Raw genomic sequence first — 25,678 nt, 5'->3', positions numbered from 1 at the left:
TGTTGTTCTTCTTAATTGAGCTCAATTCCTCCTTCATTGCTTGAATCCATTGAGGTTCTTGCAATGCTTCCTCTACATCTATTGGCTTAGCACCAGCATATAAGGCCAAGTGCACTAGGTCACCACCTTCATTGATTTGATCATCTTTATAGACTTCATAATCTCTCAAACTTTGGGGAACTTGTGTCACTCTTGTTGACTTTCTCAAAATTCCTTGGTCAGGTGTGGCAGCTGTTACAACAACATTATTACCACTGTAATTTGATTCAATCAAGAATCTTGCATTCCTGCTTGTAGACTCAGGTTCTAGCCTCTAGTTTTTAAAATCATCAAATTCCACATCCCTGCTAATTGCAATTTGCTTGGACCTTGGATCAAACAACATGTACCTTCTTGTCTCATGGTATCCAAGAAATACCATCAATTCACATTTGTCATCAAGTTTCTGTCTCAACTAGTCAAGAATGTGTTTGTAGCAGATAGCAGCAAAAATTCTCAAATGTTTCATATTGGATTTGATGCCTGACCAAGCTTCTTCTGGAGTCACAACATTTATTCTTTTTGTAGGACTTCTATTCAGCACATACACAGTAGTGGAAGCAGCTTCACTCCACAAGTTTTGTGGCAGATCCTTGCATTTGAGCATGCTCCTGACCATGTTCATAATTGTTCTATTCTTCCTTTCTGTTGCCCCATTGTGATGTGGAGTGTAGTGTGGTGTGAACTCATGTACAATTCCTGCTTCATCACAAAATTCTAGGAATTCTTTTGAGGTGTATTCACCACCTCCATCAGTTCTCAACACTTCAATCTTCCTAGAACTTTGATTTTCAATATAAGCTTTGTACTTCTTAAAGATATTAAACACATCACTCTTTCTTTTGATCATATAAATCCAGGTCTTTCTAGTGAAATAATCTATAAAGGTTATGAAGTACCTGTTTCCTCCAATGGACTCTACTTGTATAGGTCCACAAACATCTGAATAGATGATTTCAATCTTCTGAGTTTATTTTACTAGGATAAACTTCTTGAAGGGCTTCTTTGTCTGCTTGCATTCCAAGAAATTTCTGCATTTCTCTTGTGGTTGCTATAGTTGAGGAATTCCTCGTGCCCACTTGTGCATTTGAGCAAGATCTCTGAAATTCAAGTGTCCAAGCTTATAGTGCCAAAGCCATTCTTCTTTGTTGCTCACAACACTAAGACATATTGCTCAAGTGCTTGCATTCCAATTTTGAAAGTTCTATTTCTGGTCAGTGGTGTTTTTATGATTAGATTTCTGGTTTTGTCATATACCAGCATCATCATGTCCTTCATAGTTATCTTAAAACCTTTTTGAAGTAACTGACCAAGATTTAGAAGATTGTTGCTTATGCCTGGAACATAAAGTACATCCTCTATGCAAGTTTCTCTGCCATCTTTCCTCTGAATCAAGCCATTTCCAATTCCTTCAGCAAGCATGTTGTTGTCATCTGCAAATCTCACTTTGCTTTTCATCCTTTCATCTAAACACAAAAACTAGTCTTTGTGACCAGTCATGTGTGTAGAGCATCCAGTGTCTAAGTACCATTGACCCTTGTCATCAGGCGTTGTCTTGTTTGTCACCATCAACAGGACAGGTTCAGAAACTGAATCTGCTCCTTCTGCAAGTTAAGCCTTATCAGCAGGATTTTTATCCTTGTACCAGCAATCAACAACATAATGTCCCTTCTTTCCACAGTTGTAACAATCTACATTCTTCTTGTCCCGGGTCTTTTTTCTTTTTCTCCCTCAATTTCCAATATGTCCTCCTCTGTTGGAACTTTGGTTGCCATTATTTTTCTGATCTGAGTGCTCTCTTGATCCATGGTTGCCTCTTCCTCTTGAGTTCTTGAATCTGCCTCTCTTTCCTCTGGATGATTCATTTCCAGAGTTCTTCGGGTTTTGTTGAGCTTGCAGAGCTGTTTCAACAGGATTTGTATTACAATTATTCCTTTATTGCAATCTTTGCTCATAGGCTTCGAGGGAACCTTGCAATTCATCAATGCTCATGGATTCCAAATCCTTTGATTCCTCAATATCAACCACAATGTGGTCGAATTTTGGATTCAATGATCTTAATACTTTTTCAATCAGTATTAGATCAGTGAATTTCTCACCACAACCTTTCATTGAATTAGTAAGAACTTGTAATCTACCAAAGAAATCTCCAATACCTTCATTCTTTTCCATCTGCAGCAGTTCAAACTGTCTCTTTAGGGTTTGTAAGCGCACTTTCTTGACTTTGTCTGCACCAACATAGGCTTTGTTCAACGTGTCCCAGGCTTCTTTCGTAGTAGTTGCACCTACAATCTTCTCAAAGTGGATATCATCAATACACTAATGAAGAATCATCAATGCTTTACAATTCTGCTTCTTTAATTCTTTGAATCCTTCCTTTTGTGCATCAGGAGCATTGTCTCTTGGAACTTCTACACCATTCTCAACAATATCAGTTAAATCTTGGAAGCCAAACAAGGCTTTCATCTAAACTTGCCACCTGCTGAAGTTCTTGCCAGTAAGAACTGGGAGATTCGCTGGAAAAGGGCCATTGGAAGCCATGGATGTGCTTAAAGATCCCTTCTTGATCGTTCCTTGCTCTAGATACCATTGTTAGTGTCAATAACATATGAGTTCCTTGACACACACTTGCAGGAAAAGAGAGAAATGTAAGAGGTAGGAGGGAGAGTTTCTATTCTACAAGTGTATTCCTTTCTTCAAATGTATAAACTCATTCAACTATCTTATTGAATGATCAATTGTATTTATACATCATTGTCAAAGGCTAAAAAGATAAAACTGAAAATTACAACTCAACACATTACTTTTTGTTTTTTCAGCAACAAACTACTAACCAATTAACTAACTTTCTAACAAATGAAAACTAACTGATTTATCCACAAATGGATCAGGATCACTACAACAGAAATCACCCTGGAATCCGCCTTACTTTGATGCTAAAAATATAAAGAAATTTAGGCCTCAGTGCCCGTTGCACCAGTGGGGATTTGATATGTATAGCACCTTTGATTGACTGATTGCACCCCAAGTAATAATAAATTAATAGAAAAAATATATTCCACCTTACTTTCATATCCAAATATTTATTTTAGAATTTATTATATTTTTAGTTCATTAAATTAAAAGGTATATGTCCTTCAAATAAAAATTTATATTTTTTTAGTTCCTTAAATTTATAGCAAAATACTTTTTTAGTCTTTTCAAATTGAGTTTTTTTATAGTTTAGATACATAATTTGTGAAGGTTTTTTTAATAGAAGGACTAATCAAACATTTTGTAAAATTGAGTGAATAAAAAATATAAATTTTAATCTGAAAACTTAAAAAGATACCTCAAAGGACTAAAAAATATATTAAAATTTTTATTTTAATACCAAAACCAAAATCCTTGTACTATGATTGCTAGTTCCCAATTTATGTTATAAAATTAAAATATAAAACGGTATTATATTTATATTTTAAAATAAAACATGATCCCTATGGATTTGATATTATTAATTGACAACTATTGTGTACTTGCGGTTTTTTCACGTCAATCCCTTATGGAGGAACTTTGTTTATGACGAATTTCAGTGTTTCTCTTTTATTGGTAGATATAAATTTTCAACTTGTTTCATATTTATTAATCAATCACTATTAATAGAAGAAATGAAATGTGAATCTGAGTTTGAATTTGTGAGATTCAAAGTGTGTTAGCTTTTGAATGTGAAAGAAATTAAAAAATAATATGCTAAAACATGTTTTTGTTCTCTATAAAATATTTGAAGTTTAGTTTTAGTCTCTTAAAATAATTTGGTTTATTTTTCGTTATAAATGTATCATTTTTATCCCCTCAAGTATTATTTAAACCACTTTTTGTCTCTCCATAAAGTACTATCTAAGTGACATCAAAGATAAAAAGTGACGCGCTTAAATAGTAGAAGGATAAAAAAATGAACAAATTTTTAGAGGAGTTAAAACCAAACATTAGAAATTTGAGAGACCAAAATCATATTCTACAAAAAGATAAACCACAAAGTAGCAAAGGTCAAATAAAAAATATAAAAACTTTTATTTCAGGTCAATTTGACAAAAAATTTACCGGTTAAAATTACCTTCTATACGAAATCAATTTTAATACTTAGTCATACATCACTTATAAGGTGATACACCTTACCCTGAACCATACATCTAATAACATTAATTTTGAAATATGAAAAAAATTGTTATATCTCAGTTACAACATATCACTTTAAGCAGCACCATTATTTGTGCTATTTAAATTTATTTTTATAATCATGAGATAAATTTATTTTAAGGCAGTGAGTAAGTTAAGAAATGCTTGTGCTATTTAAATTTTTCTTTGGACCAAACTATATGGCTGTCGAAACAATTATGGTAATGCAATAGTTAAGAGTAGTTAGTTACATAATAATTAATTACAAGTCATCTGGTATGATTTATAAAATAAGTATTATAAAAATTAATAAATTTATAATATAATATGAGATTTATGATTGAGCAATAATGTAAAAAAAATTATTTTATCCGTATATATACTATTTACTCTATTTTGTGTTCATTTCTTTTATTTCTTTCTATTATTTTTAGGGTCTTATTTTTCTATTTTAAAATGTAAATAATAAGTTTTCTTATTTATACTATATAGTATGAATATCCAAATAGTAGAACAGAGACGGTAATATATATTTTATCTTATTTTATTTTATTTTCATTTTATTTCAACTTAATTTCCACATATATGATTTATATTAACATGCATGCCATTAGTTTGAGTACTGAAACTAAATTCATATCTTTTAATTAAGATGTTAAATTTAAATCTTATAAATAAATAAAAATTTCATTGAGAGAAGAAATTTTCCTTTTTTATATAAAATAAAAAATCTTACTAAAATGATTTGATCTAAATTGTATTGTAAAACATATATGATTGAGAGAAAACTAGCTACATTTTGCAATAGAAATTAGGCATTTTAGAAAGTAAATATTTACATCAGTAAGAGGGAAAAAAACTTAATGTCTATATTATTTATTAGACTCATTAGTTAGCTGGAGCAGTAGTTAAGTCACCCTCAACTTTATTCAAATTAATTTCCTATAGATCATTGGACTTGCAGTGTTAATGATCTAATTTGACGTCAACATAATTTAAATTGATCCGGTGCAGGTGATGATTTGGTTTGAATTGTATTATTATTCAATTACGTTCTTTCCGAAAATAATTTCATAACCTTTTCATATCATTAAAATTGATGCACATTTGCTTTTTTATTCTAATTGCACATTTGGTTTATTTATACATGGTTAAGAAATTTCATTGTTAGGTGGTTAAGAGTAGTTAGTTACATAATTGGTCAAGTGATTAGGTTAAATGGATGGACAAGAGTGGAAGGAGATTTCATTCTCAATAGTTAGTATTAAGAAAACTGAGCATTAACTCAATTGTAGAATGGGAAACCCCTCGACGGAGGATTAACATCATATTTTTGCTGTGTTGTGCTATGAATCTATATGCATTTCTTCCTTAATACTTCCTAATTTATCTTTCCTTTCTTTTGTCACTTCACATAGAGGATGAAATTGATGATATCTAGAAGGTATAATCTTGCAGATTACATGTACTTGATATTTGCTGTACCTAAATTTTTAAATTTTGATTTTGTTCAATACTTTCAGGAAATTTCTGTTCTGTCCCAATGTTGATGTCCATGCATTACTGAATATTATGGTTCCTATCTCAATCAAACTAAATTTGGATAATAATGGAATACATGGCTGGTGGCTCAGTTGCTGATCTAGTAGGCAAAGGCTACTGGTGACAGAAATTCAAATGCTTCAATGGAAGATAGTGCAGCAAATCTTGTTGAGGTACCATTTCTCTGTGATATAACTTGTAAGTTTCACTTGCATGTTGATTAATACAAGATGAGCCTCCCCCCTTTCTTTTGTATAGATTTGGTTCCATGATGCTGTTGATTTATTTGTAGACCAATATTTTATTATTTTCCCTTGTTATATAGTTGCCTGAGTTACCCACCTAGTTTGTTTTGTAGGATATATTCTTAAACCATTTCCTATGCACTCGTGTCTAAATTTTTTCACTTTATGTTCATTTATAATTTATTATGAGACTTGGCATGTTTGTGATTACTTCGGATTGATATTGCTTATAAACAACATTTTCCTACCTGTTTGTCTCTTTAGGCAAAGGTTGCTATCAAGAGTAAACAAAAAAAAAATTGTTCCAATAACAAAAATAATTAACAAAAAAAAATTGCATTCTACATCGGTTCTGGAAAGACCGTTGTAGAATGCTATCTATTCTAAGACGGTCGCGTGTTAAGGATCATCTTAGAATGAGTATCATTCTACATTGGTTCTTGTCATGAGATTGTTGTAGAATGAAATCCATTCTACATCGGTTCTGGAAAAACCGTCATAGAATGCGTATCATTCTAAAACGGTCATTCACACGTGATCGTCTTAGAAATATACTCATTCTAAGACGGTCTACGCGACCGTCGTAAAATGCCTATCTCTTTTTACATTTAATTGTTACATTGTTGGCAGTCTTTTTCAACTATCATTTATCAAATAAAATTATGATGAAACATTTATAGATTGGTGAATTTAATCAACACGACTAGTTAAATTTAACTCATTGAATGTGTTGTTTAAGTTTTATTAATCTTGTTACAAGTCTTTATTGTATTTTATCTAGATAACAAATAAGTAAAAAAAGGATAGATAAAAAATAATATTTCAAAAAACTAATTAATGAGATTTTATTATAAACAAAATATATTTGTATCAAACCCACTAGATTTGAACCTTAGTGTGACCATTGTATATAAAAAAAAAAGATTCAATGTGTCATTATTTTATGACAACATTGTTTGTGCAAGCCACATTTATATTATGAAATTATATATATATATATATATATATATATATATATATATATATATATATATATATATATATATATAGTGTCCGTAAGTAGGAATAGTGTCTGTAAGGGCATATGTTAACTGTGAACTTATGGATCTGAACCATGTACAGTAGTTTTAATTTAAATAGTATATGTTTGAACAATATTTTCTGGAAGCACAACAATCTGATATTTTAGTTGAATTATACTGTAGCAGTAAGTCCCGTGGTTGAGAAAGGGCAGTAAGACTAAGGTGTATTGTTCAAATAAAATATTGAGACATAATATACATAATATACTGATGGCTATAGGAGTAGTGTTCAAACTATATTGTCCGTAAAAAAAAAAAATCTTTTTCATTTGTTTAGATCCAAGAAGTTCTGTAACATATAGCCTTATGGAAATATTTCTATGGAACCAAATGAAGGCAAAGATATTAGAGAATGTTATAATCATGTCTAGACTATTGCGCTCTTTTTCCCATATCTCTTTTCGATCAAATTCTTCTTCATCATCTTCTTCAAGATATTCCAATTTATTAAGTGATCAAGATAACCAGACCCAAGAGGTCACCCCCAAACACAATCTCTTCGATGAGGAAGTTCGATTCGAAGATATCAATCAAAACATGGATGACTGGAACATTCCAGAAATCCCTCAAGATCAACTATATGTTCCTGAAACAATTAAGGACAAACACAACTTTGATTACATAATCAAAATAGTAGAAAACAATATTCCTCTAGGACAAGATATAGGGGAAGAATTTCATTTACTTTCAAAAAATTCAATTTATGAACATAGCTGTAAGTATAAATATCTACACATCGACTGTGTACAAGTAGCCATCAAGCCCTTAATTGACATAGGCATAGATGCAACAGTTTTAATGTGTCTAAGAGATATTAGGCATAATAAATTTGAAGACTCCTTAATTGGAACAGTCGAAACCAGCCTAGGACAAGGTCCAATATATTTTAATTGTTATCCAAACAAGACAGTGAGTCTGATGGACAGAAACATTCTTGACTCTCTGTTCTTAAACATCCACTTTCATGGCCTTGACATGAAAGAAGGATCAATTTCAGCAGCCTTAATTTATAGGATCCAGTACAAGGTCATGAATACCTGTGCGTCTAGAGTCCTATTACAACCACAAAAGGGAGAAACAACCTTATTTATCACTGATATGACAAAAGCCAATGTTTCTTTAAAAAGAATAATAAAATGGGATGAAGTAACTCTCCCTGAAAAATGGATTATGGAGAAGGCCACACCGTCTGATCCCCGACCTGCTCCAATTATTGAAAAAATTAAACAAGATAACTCCGGAAAGGTAGAGATAACCTTCAATAGGAGAAATTCTTTTTCATCAAGGATAGAAGCCTCTAGGTCTGAATATGGGCCAGCCAGTAGGTCTTTTTCGGTTAGAACCCGTTCAATTCCAGTAGGACTAACCAGATCTGAGTCACATAACCAGTTCCCTACTGTAAACCTCCAAGGATTAGACACTACTTCTAGCATACCTAGAACAACCTACAACCAAGAACAAGAGGACGACCAAAAGTCGATCCAATCCCCAACATACTCTTCTATGGAACCTTATGATGTTATCTGACAACTTTAGCATTGATAAGGAAACCCTTAGGAAAGATTTTTATTCTTCGGAGAATGAGCCTCAAAGGAGATGGTTTTTCCAACATTACAAGGGTACAAACAGAAAACAAATCAAAGACAAGTTCTACAAATTTGTCGAAAGAGTCAAAATTAATATCCTTTTCTTTGATTGGTTTCATGCTTATGCCATCAGAAAGGATATAGATTACCCTTGGAAACAAGACATCATAGGTGATCCAACAACAAATGTCATAACAAATTGGAAAATCAAGGATGGTGAGTTAATCCAATCGGAATTACCTCCCGCAACACAATATCAACTACCAAATGTCAAAGACAGTAACAATAAACCTGTCATGGCAATTCCATTCAAGACAAAAGATGTCAACGAGGAAGTAACCTCTAAAGACATTAAGAGTCTAATGGAACAGGCAAATTATACCAATAAATATTTACAAGCTTTAGGAGAAACCATTAAAACTAAGGTAGTTCCTAAACAAAAATCAATTGAGGAAGCTTCGCCAAGTATTCCCATTGAAAAACCATTAATTCAAACCTTTCAAAGTTAGTGAGAAGGCTAAACGAAAAATTAGGGAACTTAGAAAAACTAAATCCTTAATTGAAGGCGTAGGTGAAATCATAGTGAATTACTAAACAAATTGGTAGTTTACTTAAGGTCATTCCAGAAACTCCCCAAACCTCGGAAAATACTTCCAAAATGGTAACAAGAAGTACCTCCAAATTAATTAATGTTATTAATGAAGATAGTGACCAAAACTCAGATAGGATCAATATCAGAAAAGAATATAAATCCAATTAATTCCAAATACTGGAAAACACCCTCCAAATTATATTATCAACGTCCGACTGCCCCTGATCTTCTATTAGAAGAAAGAGGTGAAAACAATTTTAAGAGTTTTAGTGCAAACAACATCTATGAATGGAACATAGATGCACAAACGGAGTATAACATCATGAATACACTCCAACATATGACCATGGTAGCTACAGCTTACCAAACCTCCCATGAATGTTCAGAAGAAACCATTATAGATATCTTAGTGGCAGGATTTTCTGGACAACTGAAAAGATGGTGGGATAATTATCTCACTAATGAAGAAAAATAAAAATTTACAGCGCAGTTAAGACGGATCTCAATGGAAAAGTCATTACTAATGACGATGATAAAGAGATTCTTGACGCTGTTAACACATTAATTTTTACAATAGCCCAACATTTCATTGGAGACCCATCCTTGTGGAAAGATAGGTCTGCAGAATTATTATCAAATCTTAAGTGTAGAACCTTAGCGGATTTTAGGTGGTACAGAGATACTTTCCTAACTAGGGTTTACACCAGAGAAGATAGTCAACAACCTTTTTAGAAAGAAAAATTTCTAGCCGGTCTTCCCAGATCATTAGGAGACAAGGTTAGAGATAAAATCCGTAGTCAATCTGCCAATGGAGATATTCCATATGAAAGTTTAAGCTATGGTCAATTAATTTCTTATGTCCAAAAGGTAGCCTTAAAAATTTGTCAGGATGACAAAATTCAAGGCAATTAGCCAAAGAAAAGGCTCAAACAAAGAAGGATTTAGGTTCTTTCTGTGAACAATTTGGTCTACCGGCCTGTCCAAAACAAAAGAAAAAACAATCCTCTAGGAAAGAAATCCATGAGAATAAACCAGTCAATAAGAGATTTCCAAAAAAGAGATACTCACACAAACCCTCAACCAGTAAAGAAATAGAAAATCATAAACAAAAAATAAAATAAAAAATAACGTGCTACAATTGTGGAAAACAAGGCCACATTAGTAAATATTGTAGATTAAAAAAGAAGTTAAGAAACCTTAACTTAGAATCAGTGATTGAAGAGTAAATAAACAATTTGCTTATAGAAACCTCGGAGGAAGAAGCAGAAGCTTCATCCTCCATGCTTTCTGATGAAAAACTAAATCTAATCCAACAAGATGACCAACTATCATCAAAAGATGATGATGATGGGCAAATCAATACTCTAACGAGAGAACAGGATCTCTTGTTTGAAGCAATCAATTCCATACCTGACCCCCAGGAAAAGAAGGTTTTTTTGGAAAAACTTAAGAAAACTTTAGAGGTAAAACCTAGACAAAAGGATTTTATTACAAACAATAAATTTGATGTAAGCAACATATTCAAAAGGTTAGAAAACTCTTCAGCCAAACCAACAACAATCCAAGATCTTCAAACAAAGATAAACAATCTAGAAAGGGAAGTAAAAGATGTTTTAATCTTTTCCCAAAACATTGACCAACATTTAAAACATCTCCAAACTTTCATCCATATTATCAAACAGAATGGTTTGGCAGTCTCCAAATAAAAATCAATCTTTTCCAAACTCGAATTCGATTCCTTGGTCACAATATATATCAAGGTACAATCATTCCAATAGAAAGGTCAATAGAGTTTGCTAGCAAATTTCCCAACCAAATCTTAGACAAAACCCAGTTACAAAGATTTCTAGGTTGTCTAAATTATGTAGGAGAATTTGTCCCCTATTTAAACAATATTGTCAAGCCATTGCATGATAGGCTGAAGAAAAATCCGCCTCCTTGGTCTGACCTCCATACACAAACAGTTAAAGAAATCAAACTCAAAGTCCAATCCATAAAATGTCTGTATCTTCCTATTCCACAAGCATTTAAAATTGTCGAAACTGATGCATCAGACATAGGTTATGGTGGCATCATCAAACAAAGAGTCCATGGCCAAGATCATGTCATTCCATATACATCAAAACATTGGAATCCTGCACAATTAAAATATTCAACTGTTAAAAAGGAAGTTTTAGCAATTGTTATGTGCATTTCCAAATTTCAATCGGATTTATTAAACCAAAATTTTTTAATCAGGGTTGATTGTAAATCAGCCAAAGATATTTTACAAAAGATGTTAAAAACCTTGCCTCAAACAAATTTTTTGCAAGATGGCAAGCAATTCTAAGTGTCTTTGATTTTGACATAGAATATATCAAGGGCACCTCAAATTCATTACCTAGACTACCTTACCGTGAATTCTTACAGAAAAGTGGTAATGCCTCCTAAGGCATCAGGAATCTCCCTAAGGGGAGGACGAAGTACAGGCAAAGGATCAAGACTGGCTCTTTCGGAGCCAACCACTAAGAAATCATCAACCTCTTCTGGGTCACCAACCCAGGCTGGGTCATCTACCAGAAAACCAATTTGAAGGGTCATCAACCCAGATTACCTCAATCAAACCTGAGCCATCCACTCAGGAATCTCCAAACCGGCAACCGCCAAACAAACATCGGCCGACTATGCATGCCAATTGAAACCCTTCAGGCCCTTCAAGACATGGGTCTAACCAAATTTCCAAAAATAATCAAAAAATCTTGGGCAGACATTGCCTCAGAATCTGATGATGATTCTGAATCAAATTTACAAACAATGATCCAAAATGCATCAATGACCAAAATAGCTACCAATCCTAAAGGGAAACTACCTTTAGCCAAAGCGCAAACACCACCTACCAAACAAACTAACAATTATATTTATAAAAATAAATTTTTAACTGTTTTGCAGATGGAACCTGAATTTTGGGACAAAAATCCCTTCAAGGCGACGGCCAAGGCTTTCCCACCAGGATTTCACTACAAACCAACCACCATCCTGAAGACAAGAACTTTTTATGAATTGATTTTGGTAGATTCAAATTCAGTATCTATCAAACATTTCAAAGACCAAAAGACCAAACATTAAACACCCACTCCACAATCCAAATACTAAAAGTTCTTCAACCAAGACACTTTGGTTCGGACTTGAACAAAGGAAAGAGATTTTCAGTTCCATTTGATCGGTAGGTTATACCTATTGGGATTATGTTGATGCTTGGACTAAGGTGTTTTGGCACCAAAATACCCGCTTCAAGCATTCATGGCTGATATATTTCAAGACCAATACAATTTACAATTTTCCCAATTGGTTTTTACAATGGTGGGACTTCTTTGGACCAATTCCAGAGATATTCCCAGAAACAGTCCAACAAGGATTTGCTCAATTTGAGAGACAATACAATTCCAGGAATCACGAATTCCAACAGATCTTAAATACTTCTCAAGCTTTGCACTGTCATGGATCTTTCATGGCAATATCGTTACAGCAAGACTGAAAAGACAAACCAATATCCATCACTACAAAGACACGCATTTGTAAAATGGTGGTCACAATTTGACTCATCCAAAGCAGATCCAGAACAAGTAAAACTCTCGTTCCAATCCCATCCAGAATTCCTCAAAGCAGCTGATCCAGAAACTTCTGTGTTTTTGAACCAAAAGTCTCATCTGGCAGCATTTTTAGCAGGATCGAAATCAAAGGAGATCCTACTAAAAATCTAAAGGAAGTTCTGCAAATGTTACAACAGGAAGAAGAAGGTTCATCCTCAAAGAAGGAAGAAACAAGTTCTGCTGAAGAAGAAGAAGAAGATCCCTTTTACCAAAAGAAGATGATTGTTTTGGTATCTGTTTAGATTAAATTTATTTTCGGTCACAAAACCGTCTGTTTGTAATTAATGTGTAAATAATTTTGGACAATACCACCTGTCCTGTAGCCATTAAAGTCCCGATCAAAACTACTTGTCTTGTAACAAACAGTCAAATAGTTCTAGTCAAAACTACCGGCAACTACCAGTCTCAGATTTTTGGCTATATAAGGAGTCCTCAACCATGTTGTGAGGTACCCTTTCATTTGGCCATTTTTTAGGTTTCTGAAGAGAGGTGCTCTGAAAGAAAACTTTTGTAAGCGCTTCTTTCAAGTTTCAATAAATTTCTATTTTCCAACTCTTTTCTCTCTCCCTCCACTGATATTGTGCGGCTCTGCCGCCGCTTCGGTTTCTTTGTTTATGAAAACCTGGGATTTGTAAGCCAGTCTCCGGTGTGCCCTTGATATCTTTTTTACAAATTTATATTTTCATTTCCATTTATCATACTGCATTCTTACTTCCTATCTGTCCGTTTGATCTTATTCTGCTGACCTCTGGTATCAGGAAACCCTTAGGAAAGATTTTTATTCTCCGGAGAATGAGCCTCAAAGGAGATGGTTTTTCCAACATTACAAGGGTACAAACAGAAAACAAATCCAAGACAAGTTCTACGAATTTGTCGAAAGAGTCAAAATTAATGTCCTTTTCTTTGATTGGTTTCATGCTTATGCCATCAGAAAGGATATAGATTACCCTTGGAAACAAGACCAGAGGTCAGCGGAATAAGATCAAACAGACAGATAGGAAGTAAGAATGTAGTATGAAAAATGGAAATGAAAATATAAATTTGTTAAACAGATATTAGAGGTCAGTGGAATAGGATCAAACGGACAGATAGGAAGTAAGAATGCAGTATGATAAATGGAAATGAAAATATAAATTTGTAAAACAAATATCAAGGGCACACAAGAGACCGGCTTACAAATCCCAGGTTTTCATAAACAAAGAAACCGAAGCGGCGGCAGAGCCGCACAGGATTGGTGGAGGGAGAGAAAAGAGTTGGAAAATAGAAATTTATTGAAACTTGAAAGAAGCGCTTACAAAAGTTTTCTTTCAGAGCACCTCTCTTCAGAAACCAGAAAAATGGCCAAATGAAAGGGTACCTCACAACATGGTTGAGGACTCCTTATATAGCCAAAAATCTGAGACCGGTAGTTGCCGGTAGTTTTGATCGGAACTATTTGACTTTTTGTTACAAGACAAGTAGTTTTGACCGGGACTTTAATGGCTACAGGACAGGTAGTATTGTCCAAAATTAAGTACACATTAATTACAAACAGACGGTTTTTTGACCGAAAATAAATTTAATCTAAACAGATACCAAAACAATCATCTTCGTTTTGGTAAAAGGGATCTTCTTCTTCTTACTTCAGCAGAACTTGTTTCTTCCTTCTTTAAGGATGAACCTTCTTCTTCCTGCTGTAACATTTTCATAACTTCCTTTAGATTTTTAGGTAGGATCTCCTTTGATTTCGATCCTGCTAAAAATGCTGCCAGATGAGACTTTTGGTTCAAAAACACAGAAGTTTCTGGATCAGTTGCTTTGAGGAATTCTGGATGGGATTGGAACGAGAGTTTTACTTGTTCTGGATCTGCTTTGGATGAGTCAAATTGTGACCACCATTTTACAAATGTGTGTCTTTGTAGTGATGGATATTGGTTTGTCTTTTCAGTCTTGCTGTAACGATATTGCCATGAGAAGATCCATGACAGTGCAAAGCTTGAGAAGTATTTAAGATCTGTTGGAATTCATGATTCCTGTGAATGGTATTGCCTCTCAATTTGAGCAAATCCTTGTTGGACTGTTTCTGGGAATATCTCTGGAATTGGTCCAAAGAAGTCCCACCATTGTAAAAACCAATTGGGAAAATTGTAAATTGTATTGGTCTTGAAATATATCAGCCATGAATGCTTGAAGCGGGTATTTTGGTGCCAAAACACCTTAGTCCAAGCATCAACATAATCCCAATAGGTATAACTTACCGGATCAAATGGAACTGAAAATCTCTTTCCTTTATTCAAGTCCGAACCAAAGTGTCTTGGTTGAAGAACTTTTAGTATTTGGATTGTGGAGTGGGTGTTTAATGTTTGGTCTTTTGGTCATTGAAATGTTTGATAGATACAGAATTTGAATCTACCAAAATCAATTCATAAAAAGTTCTTGTCTTCAAGATGGTGGTTGGTTTGTAGTGAAATCCTGGTGGGAAAGCCTTGGCCGCGCCTTGAAGGGATTTTTGTCCCAAAATTCAGGTTCCATCTGCAAAACAGTTAAAAATTTATTTTTATAAATATAATTGTTAGTTTGTTTGGTAGGTGGTGTTTGCGCTTTGGCTAAAGGTAGTTTCCCTTTAGGATTGGTAGCTATTTTGGTCATTGATGCATTTTGGATCATTGTTTGTAAATTTGATTCAGAATCATCATCAGATTCTAAGGCAATGTCTGCCCAAGAGTTTTTGATTATTTTTGGAAATTTGATTAGACCCATGTCTTGAAGGGCCTGAAGGGTTTCAATTGGCCATGCATAGTCGGCCGATGTTTGTTTGGCGGTTGCCGGTTTGGGAGATTCCTGAGTGGATGGCTCAGGTTTGATTGAGGTAAACTGGGTCGATGACCCTTCAAAATTGGTTTTCTGGGTAGATGACCCAGTCTGGGTTGGTGACCCAGAAGAGGTTGATGATTTCTTAGTGGTTGGCTCCGAAAGAGCCAGTCTTGATCCTTTGCCTGTACTTCGTCCTCCCCTTAGGGAGATTCCTGATGCCTTAGGAGGGATTACCACTTTTCTATAAGAATTCACGGGTAAGGTAGTCTGGTAATGAATTTGAGGTGCCCTTGATATATTCTATGTCAAAATCAAAGACACTTTGAATTGCTTACCATCTTGCAAAAATTTGTTTTGAGGCAAGGTTTTTAACATCTTTTTGTAAAATATCTTGGGCTGATTTACAATCAACCCTGATTAAAAAATTTTGGTTTAATAAATCCGATTGAAATTTGGAAATGCACATAACAATTGCTAAAACTTCCTTTTTAACAGTTGAATATTTTAATTGTGCAGGATTCCAATGTTTTGATGTATATGGAATGACATGATCTTGGTCATGGACTCTTTGTTTGATGATGCCACCATAACCTATGTCTGATGCATCAGTTTCGACAATTTTAAATGCTTGTGGAATAGGAAGATACAGACATTTTATGGATTGGACTTTGAGTTTGATTTCTTTAACTGTTTGTGTATGGAGGTCAGACCAAGGAGGCGGATTTTTCTTCAGCCTATCATGCAATGGCTTGACAATATTGTCTAAATAGGGGACAAATTCTCCTACATAATTTAGACAACCTAGAAATCTTTGTAACTGGGTTTTGTCTAAGATTTGGTTGGGAAATTTGCTAGCAATCTCTATTGACCTTTCTATTGGAATGATTGTACCTTGATATATATTGTGACCAAGGAATCGAATTCGAGTTTGGAAAAGATTGATTTTTGATTTGGAGACTGCCAAACCATTCTGTTTGATGATATGGATGAAAGTTTGGAGATGTTTTAAATGTTGGTCAATGTTTTGGGAAAAGATTAAAACATCATCTATGTAGACAATGACAAATTTTGAATAGGGATTAAAAATATCATTCATAATTTTTTGAAATTCTGAATGGGCAAACGTTGTTTTGTACCTATCTGATTCTTGGATTTGGATTTCCCAAAATCCAGATTTCATATCAAATTTTCAAAATATCTTTGCAAAATTTAATTTGTTAAGCAAATATTTTTTGTTTGGAATAGGATACCTAATCCATTGTAATGCTTGGTTTAGTGGTTTGTAATTTAGGACTAAGCAGGGTGTTCCACGCTCAATCTCAGATTGTTTGTTGACATAAAAAGCCGTACAAGACCATGGGTTTTTGCTTTTCCGGATTAAGCCTTTATCAAGCAAATCCTTGATTTCCTTTTGGCAGTATTGAAGAAGTTCTTCATTCATTTGGATTGGTCTGGCTTTTGTGGGAATTTGTTTTTCCCTAAAGTCTTTCTCATAAGGGAGATCAACAATATGTTTCTTTCTGTCCCAAAATGTATGTGGAAAATCAGAACAGATAGTTGATTCAATATGATTTAATAAAGATTGAATTTTTTCTTTTACTTGGGGTTTTCCCAGTTGTATCTGAATATTATTAAAAGATACTTCTTCTTTTAAGAAGTTAATTTGATTAATCTTATTTTCTATAAGATTTATATTTCTGGAGATTGGTTTAGTAGAAAAATTATTTAATTTTTCTTCCTAAATAATTTGTGGTTATTCCTTCATTAGATATTTGAATGGGAAATAAGGCTCTAATGAAGGGGGTTCCTAGGATTACTTCGTTCTTAAGGTTTTTTACCAGAAGAAAGTTTGTGTTAATCCTAAGACCTTGGTTCTCAATGATTGCATTTGATAGCTTAAAATTAATTTTTAATTTTGAGCCGTTTGCCGTACTTAATTTTTTTGAGGTTTTCTCAAAGAATTTTGTAGGAATTAATCCTTCTAAAATGCAGTTTGAATCAACCCATGTCAAATAGGGCCATCATTTCTAAAACAAAATCATTAATAATTATTTTTATGTTTATGTAAAATTTTTGGATTTTAATCTTGTTGATTAATGCCATAAACATATCATCTTCTAGATTATCTGGTTGGTTTTCTTCACTGTTGTTGACACTTTCAGAATCACTATCTTCCTCAAGCTGAGAAAGAATGATCTGATGAATTTCTTGTTGTTGACGAAGTTCTTTTACTTCCCTTTTTAGATTGTTTATCTCTGTTTGAAGATCTTGGATTGTTGTTGGTTTGGCTGAAGAGTTTTCTAACCTTTTGAATATGTTGCTTACATAAAATTTATTGTTTGTAATAAAATCCTTTTGTCTAGGTTTTACCTCTAAAGTTTTCTTAAGTTTTTCCAGAAAAACCTTCTTTTCCTAGGGTCAGGTATGGAATTGATTGCTTCAAACAAAAGATCTTGTTCTCTCGTTAGAGTATTGATTTACCCATCATCATCATCTGTTGATGATAGTTGGTCATCTTGTTGGATTAGGTTTAGGTTTTCATCAACCATGTTGTGAGGTACCCTTTCATTTGGCCATTTTTCAGGTTTTTGAAGAGAGGTGCTCTGAAAGAAAACTTTTGTAAGCGCTTCTTTCAAGTTTTCAAAAACCAATGTTAACGTATGATATGTTAAGATCGGTTTTTCAAAAAAACCGATGTTAATATAAACTTTTTTTTTAATTATTTATATATTTTAAAAAAAAATCATATATTGCATTATTAATTATATTTTAATTAAAAAAATATAATAATTAATAAACAATAATAAATTCAAAAGATAAATATTTAAAAATTAAACTAAATTTTTAAAATGAATTTCGTAATTTTAATTTTATTATTTCATGATTATCATTTAAATATAACACACATTTATATAAATTATTTGATATTAGTTAATTTGAAAAAAAAAAAACTGTTTTTAATAATAGAGTTTAACTTTTATAGAATTTTTATAGAATGTTGGTAAAAACAATTATATCGTAAAAAAATAAAAATTTATTACTAATATATTTTGATTTAATTATTATAAAAACAAAAAATTATTTTTTTCTTCAAAAAAAGGTAAATGGAGAATATTGCTTAAAAATTCTATGAAATCCTACTATATTTATATTATCGTATTATCTTTAAATTAAAAATAAATTAAAATATTTGTATATATTAATTTGATTTATTGAAAATATATGTTACAGTGATTTAATTTAAATAATTATAGTTATCTCATATATTTATAGGATTTAAAAAAATGATATTTTTATTATTTTTAAACACATTTTTCAAAACAAAAATAAAAATATTTTCATGAGACACGAAAATTATGTTTTAAGTCTTTAAATTTAGAGTTAATTATAATCCACATGTAATTTATTTTTATTACATTTTTCATTTTTTTATTATTTTTAACCTCATTTGTTAATTATGTGAATTTTTTGTTAATAAATTTAATAAAAAAATTATTTAGGAAATAAGAAACAAAGAAAAAGAATTATATTTAAATAGTGATGAATTTTTTTGTCAAAAGTTATTTTAATACTCAATTAAATATATTTTAATACTCATTTAGGAAAGAAGAAAAAAAAAAAACATTTCGGATTAATTATTTTTAGTCTATTTTTTTAAAATTCTAATTTTAATATTTGAACAAATATTTGGCTTGTCAAAGTCTTCAAAGTTTTCTTTATCTTGAGATTTTGCTGTCAACTTTATTTGTAAATGGACTTTTATCTTCAAATTTGATTTTATTATTTATAAATGGACTTTTTTCTTTATATAGAATTGTGATTGTCTTAAATCATAAATTTTAAGGTGGGTGACAAGGACAAAGGTAACTTGTACTATAATAGAATGATTATTGTATTAGGCTTCATTTTTAAAAATAATGTAGTTTTAGTGTTTAAAAACTAAAAATAGGTAAAGGATGCCTTGTTATTTTTTAAAATATTTTTGTGATATATATAATGTTAATATATAAATTATTTAGTTAGATATTAATTTTTAAATATAAAATGATTCTTATTTTCTTTAATTTCTAAAATGAGACAACATTTTATACGTATTCATGTAGCAATGCATCTAAATAGTTTAAAATTGTGTAAGCATTTATCAACATAAATATCCAAATACAAATAATTTATTAAAATTTAAATACTTATAACAAATTCCTATACAGTAAAAGCTTTTTGAAAATATATTAACTAAACTTTTTTTTTTTCAAACGGGCATAATACTATCGTGCCGAAGCCTATAAAACATTACCCCACCTAAAACAAAGTTATATTTTTTTCTAACATAAAATAAAGTTATATATAGACAACATTAACTTAAACTCGTACAATATTAATAAATAGATATATTCAAGATGATTTAAAAGATTTTTTCCAGCTTAAATATATATATATATATATATATATATATATATATATATATATATATATATATATATATATATATATATATATATATATATATATATATATATATATATAAATAAAACAAAAGAAATATATCCTTTATTTCTAGCGTACATAAAAGGGTCCTCAAAAGCTGATACTAATCCAATAGTTTTACTTGGCCGGGTTGGGTTACAATGCACCAATTGTTTACCTTCTCCAAACTAAAACCCTCATTCTACCTGCAGCCTCCAACAAAACAGAGTCTATAAGATTCATTCATCACATAACCGCAAAACCTTCGCTCGCGTTCACAACACAAACCCTAGAAGCCAACGTTTTTCAGGGTGAGTCTCTCCGTCGCGTGCTAATCCATATAGTCCGAGCTTGTTGTTTTTTGTCTGCTAATGTCATATTGGGATTTGATTATGTTGATAATTTTTTGTTGCCTTTCAGAGCGAGTGCGAGCAGAGGTAGTGGAGTGCGGATGTGTAATTGAATTGCCAGAATTAAAAGTATGTTTATTTCGGATTTCTTTCAATATTATTTTATTTTATTTTTCAATTTTTCATTTAGAACTATTCCTATTAGCTCCAAGCCTACTTTCAGTTTTGGAATGAAATGAACAGTGTAGCAGCTTTGAATATTTGTTTTGTCCTTTATAAAAGTTCTTAATGGATGTGCATGGCCATTGGCAGAGGAAGGTTCAATTTTTTTCCCTTGCATTTCTTGTCTGGGCCTTTTTTTGTTATAGGACCTGTTAATAATTATGCTATTTTTATATCACTAAAGGTGTCTAGCTTAGTATGGTGTATGAGTTGTTTGTAAAATTCTGATATTTTTTTTTTATTTCTATGGATAATATGGGTGTTTTAGATTTTAAGTGGGAAAGAAATACTTTATTGTCTAAACAGCAGAACATTGATGTGTTTTATTCCAACTCTAGGTAATATATTCACACAAAACTTAAATTAATATTTCTCTTAATTTATTTTAACTTTTATACATGGTTAATTATCTTTTAATTCAAATGGTGTATTTCCTTTAAACTTAGATATAAGTAAAAAATAAGTAAATGAGTTGGAATTTTAATTCAAATGATATAAGGAAATACACTCATTTGTTACTTATATCTAAGTCTAAAGAATGCTTCAATGTAAAATTAATAGACTATAGTATATGATATGTACCAAAAAGAGAACTTGGTATAGTAAATGATGTTCAATTTGCACCACCTATACTATCTTGTTCCCTCACTCTAGTTTTGGACATACACCGAATCTATGGATTATAACTTATAACAATAGAGGAGACTCATTAATAAAGTTATTAACTCTCTTAATATTTGTAAGAGATAATCTAATTCATCAAAATTAAAAAAATAGTTAATTTATTTGATAATAATAAATGTCCTAAATTAATATACTTTTTAAAAAATATCATTATTATAAATGTTTCTCTCTCCTCAAAATACATGTAAATATAATTTCTCTCATTTAGTTTTGCTTCTGAGTGTAGCATTCATATTGATATCTATTTTTCGGAATGATGATTGATGTAGGTGTTCATTCAGTTATTTCTTTGATTCTTGCTTTCATTTTGGACCGTGCTGCTCATCATCACAAGTACAAATGTTTGTTACCAATGAATATTTTTATTACGTGTTCACTGCCATTAATGACAATTGATATATGCTAACTATGTAACTGTTTACGTGTTGCTTAGGATCTTTCAGGAATAATTTGGAGACGGTAATTGTTTATTTCAAACAAAGTTGGTTTTCTTATAATTGTTATTACATTATTAATTTATTTTTTTATTTGATCATGCAGTATTTTAATGAAGTTAGATCATTGGTAGCAGTTAGATTCAAGGCGCTTCGCATCCAGTGGACACAGTATTATCTAAAAGTTAGAAATCAAACATAGGATGTTAGGCAACTATGTAACTTTAGGTTACTTAATTAGTTTACATACTTTGCATTACATTTTTTACAATTGTTGTTTCATTTTAACATTGAATAACCTTTGTTGATAGCTAGTTTTTTGCTAAAACTTATTTGAAAGCATAATGCAAATGATATATGTTGTGTGCTATGTGGTCTGATTTTAAATTTACAGGTTAAATTTTGGTTTTTTTTGTAAGAACAGAGACATTATTTAAAAAAAATTCCTGAAAACAACATCGGCTTTTTGGAAAAACCGATGTTAACGAATGTGATAATTTGACAGTTAACATCGGTTTTTTGATATCGAAAACGTTAACATCGGTTTTTTGGAAAAATCGATGTTAACTAACGTTAACATCGGTTTTTTGTAGAAAACCGATGTTAACGATAATACTATTAACGTCGGTACTTTCAACATCGGTTTAAAAACCGATGTTGAAAGTCATAAATAACTGATGTAGAAAGCATATTTTCTAATAGTGCCACCACGATTCCTCTCAGCTGCACCATAATATAACATGTCAAATTAAATCAACAGCATTATAATGATACGATTTATCTGTTATCAATAATCTATATACTATAATATAACATATATATACTTACTAATTTGTTACATATATTATGCACCTGTATTATTGTTATGTATTGTTCAATTATTCACCATAACAATATGTATGTTTCAAAAAAACTATGTTTAATTTTTATCGGGTGCAATTAACTGGCAAGGTTCCAAATCCCTTTTGTTGTTTAGCTCATAGACACAGTGTTTTATCACTGCAAACTGTATGTTCATGTTTATTATCACAAATTAACGAACAAAAATATGCGGAGATTTCTTTTCCATTAATAACCCTCGTTAAAATCATAACCATTTTTGGATTTTTTTTATTCAAGTGGTACGTACCGCCCCCCTCCTCTTGTCTGGGTACGTAGACTCTTGCATATTTCATTTTGCAGCAATGAGAACCAATTTCTGGCTCAACTACGGAAACTTACTCCCTATGTGCATGCCTAAACAAAAGTTAATTAATTACACTATCATTCTAAAATTATATTTTCCTTATCTCTCAATCTATTTCATTACTTTAGAAAGATAATAATTGAATAAAGATATACAATATAGGAAAAAAAATTATAAAAAAACAAACAAATTTTTAAAAATAATTTTATTTATAACTTGTTTTCTTTAAATGAATGCTCCGTTTTCTTTATGGTCTATTTTTGGTGCATGCACGAATATCATGAGCTTCTTGGATCTAGGTGACAGGGCATGAGGGCCTCCTATATATTATCGTTGACTTGTGTCCGTTTAAAATTGAAATCATGTATTAATTGAATTAAACTTATCATCTGATATGACACAAAAGCATATAAAAACCTAGAAATAGACCAAAACGTTCTTCAGAGTTTACAGTATCACTTATCTCCTTCAAATTAACACTTGTTTGATGTAATTAAGTAAGCTTTGTCAGTCTCACATCGTTTTCGCATACTTCCACTGATTCGGCTTAGTTACTTAATTATCAGATGAAGAAAGTAGTGGTTAGTAGAATAAAATACTCACAACTCTTGTGCGGGTGGCCACTGCAGTGACAACGAACATAAGCATAAAGCTGACAATGAACTCTATAGCGAAAGCTTGCCCATATCCCACTGAAGGGACCGTCACTCCACCGCTCATGTACGGATGAAAAAGCGCCTTCAGAGCAAATGCAGCACTCACTGATGCCAAAACTTGTGCACCAATATACACAGGCACCTACAAATTAATAATTTAGAAAAACCTTTAATATATAGTAATCAATGCAAGAAAATAACAAATACTACAAAACTTAATTAATTAGGTGCAGTTACTTAATCAAAATTATCTGGATTTTTATTGAAAGACATTACCAGAAAGACCACCTACATATGTATGTTACTATACTGTTATTTAATTTGTCCAAAAAAATGAAGGGAAATTAATTAATTAAGGCTTAATTTTGAATTACATTCTTCCACGGGATGTACTTTAATGCAGCAAAAGAGATGGTGACAGCGGGGTTGAGATGAGCCCCGGAGATGTGACCTATGAAGCATATGATGATCATCACAGCAAGTCCACTGTTTGCTGCACATCCATCAGAGTTGTTGATCCTGGTGTTTTTTCATTCTCAATTGCAGTGCTTATTATCACGAACATAAAAATGAACGTGCCAATAAACTTTGCTCTAACCTGATTTAATTTAGAATCAACTCAACAACATTAATTCATGCATATCATTTTGCTTGCTAGATAAGGAACCTAGCTTAGTGTAATTTTGAATATACCTTTCTTGTAAGAATAATGTCCATTCCTTTCTCTATTGATCTCTAGATAGTTAGTAACCTGAAATCAAGTAAAGGGTTGATAGATAAAGAAAAATTATATTAGACTAAACAGGTAAAGAGAGAAAAAGAGAAAAAAGAGAGAAAGATACCCTTGAGATTGATGTTAAAATTGTTTTGTCTTTGATTTTGTTTGGTTTAGGGTGAGGATGCAAAAAGTGAAGATGTATTATATATATAGGAGGGGCATGAGTGATTGAATTTAATGAGTTTGGCACAAAGGAAAAGATGAGCCAGCTCATGAGTGGTTGAAACACATCAGGGATGAATTGAAACTGTTAGCAATGCATATATGTAATGAAACACGTGACTTTCTGCATATTGCATGGTTGCAAGACACTGTGGATGTGTTGATCAAGCCTTGAATAGTGGGTCGACGCTGTACAAGTTTAACGGAAAGCCTATATATAGATGTTGAACTTATTCATTCAGTGTAAGGAGGATGATCTAAGATTGATATGACACATTCAAATATCATAATCATATATCCAATAAATATATTTTTTTCTTTTTCTATTACATTTTATCACTAACTGTTCATGTATTTTTTTTCTCTTACACTTACACTGTATTTGGTAGAAAAGAAAAAAATGTAAAAAATAAGGTGGACAAAAGCAAAGAAGAAATAGAATGAAATTAAAATAAGAAAAATAGAATGAAAATAAATGTGTTTAGTTTAAGAGAAATGAATAAATAAATAAAAATAATTTATTTAATTAAAATATTTTTTCCTCAAAATGTATAATCAATTATTCAAAAACAAAAAACTTGATAGTCAATTGTAGGACATGAAAATTAATTTTTAAGTTTTGAAAATCCATTTTCATTTGAGTGTTTATGAATAAACACATGATATCATTCATTTTTACACTCTTTTGGAGATAAAAAGTGTGAATCTCACATTTTAATTTTTCTAAATGGATTCAATTTTCTAAACCTAATTTGACTAAAAATCCCTTTACAACGTCTTCTTGCATTGAACTTGACACGACATGTGATGTTAGATAAGTTACTTTAATGATAAAACTAGATTATTGTACATTTTATCTTGTTACGTGTACCATGTCTTCACATGAAGCATTGATATAAAAGAAAATTGGCAGTAATCTTGAAATGGTATGAGAAATGTGAGTTTCCCCTTGAAACTCTTATAAGCTTTCCGTTTGAGCCAATCTCATTTTACTATTGATTGTGACAACCACCAACACAAAGTGTTGTACACCAGCAACTGAGGTCGTACGGTTGGCTTGCATCGCAGAAACACATGTT

At 31.7% G+C, this 25,678-nt stretch overlaps 1 protein-coding gene and 1 pseudogene across 9 annotated transcripts in view; one reads left to right on the top strand and one right to left on the bottom strand.

Moving 5' to 3' along the window:
- The window catches only part of LOC100500679 (uncharacterized), a 40,059-nt gene extending 17,888 nt beyond the window's left edge, over positions 1 to 22,171 (top strand). Inside the window, exons 5-9 of one of the 9 annotated variants that reach the window (XM_041008747.1) lie at positions 5,718 to 5,909; positions 18,248 to 18,282; positions 20,340 to 20,438; positions 20,548 to 20,606; positions 21,827 to 22,171. In XM_041008747.1, the coding sequence (XP_040864681.1) occupies positions 5,718 to 5,761 (44 nt within the window). In that variant the 3' untranslated portion in view covers positions 5,762 to 5,909; positions 18,248 to 18,282; positions 20,340 to 20,438; positions 20,548 to 20,606; positions 21,827 to 22,171. 9 annotated transcript variants of the gene reach the window in all.
- On the bottom strand, positions 11,645 to 24,376 carry LOC100801212 (aquaporin NIP6-1-like; annotated as a pseudogene).
- Positions 24,377 to 25,678: the final 1,302 nt, after the last annotated feature.

The sequence above is a fragment of the Glycine max genome, chromosome 14 (assembly GCF_000004515.6).
Source record: "Glycine max cultivar Williams 82 chromosome 14, Glycine_max_v4.0, whole genome shotgun sequence".
Classification (NCBI taxonomy): Eukaryota; Viridiplantae; Streptophyta; class Magnoliopsida; order Fabales; family Fabaceae; genus Glycine; species Glycine max.
Note: the sequence above shows the minus strand (reverse complement) of the source record. Positions and strands in the feature narration are given on the sequence as shown.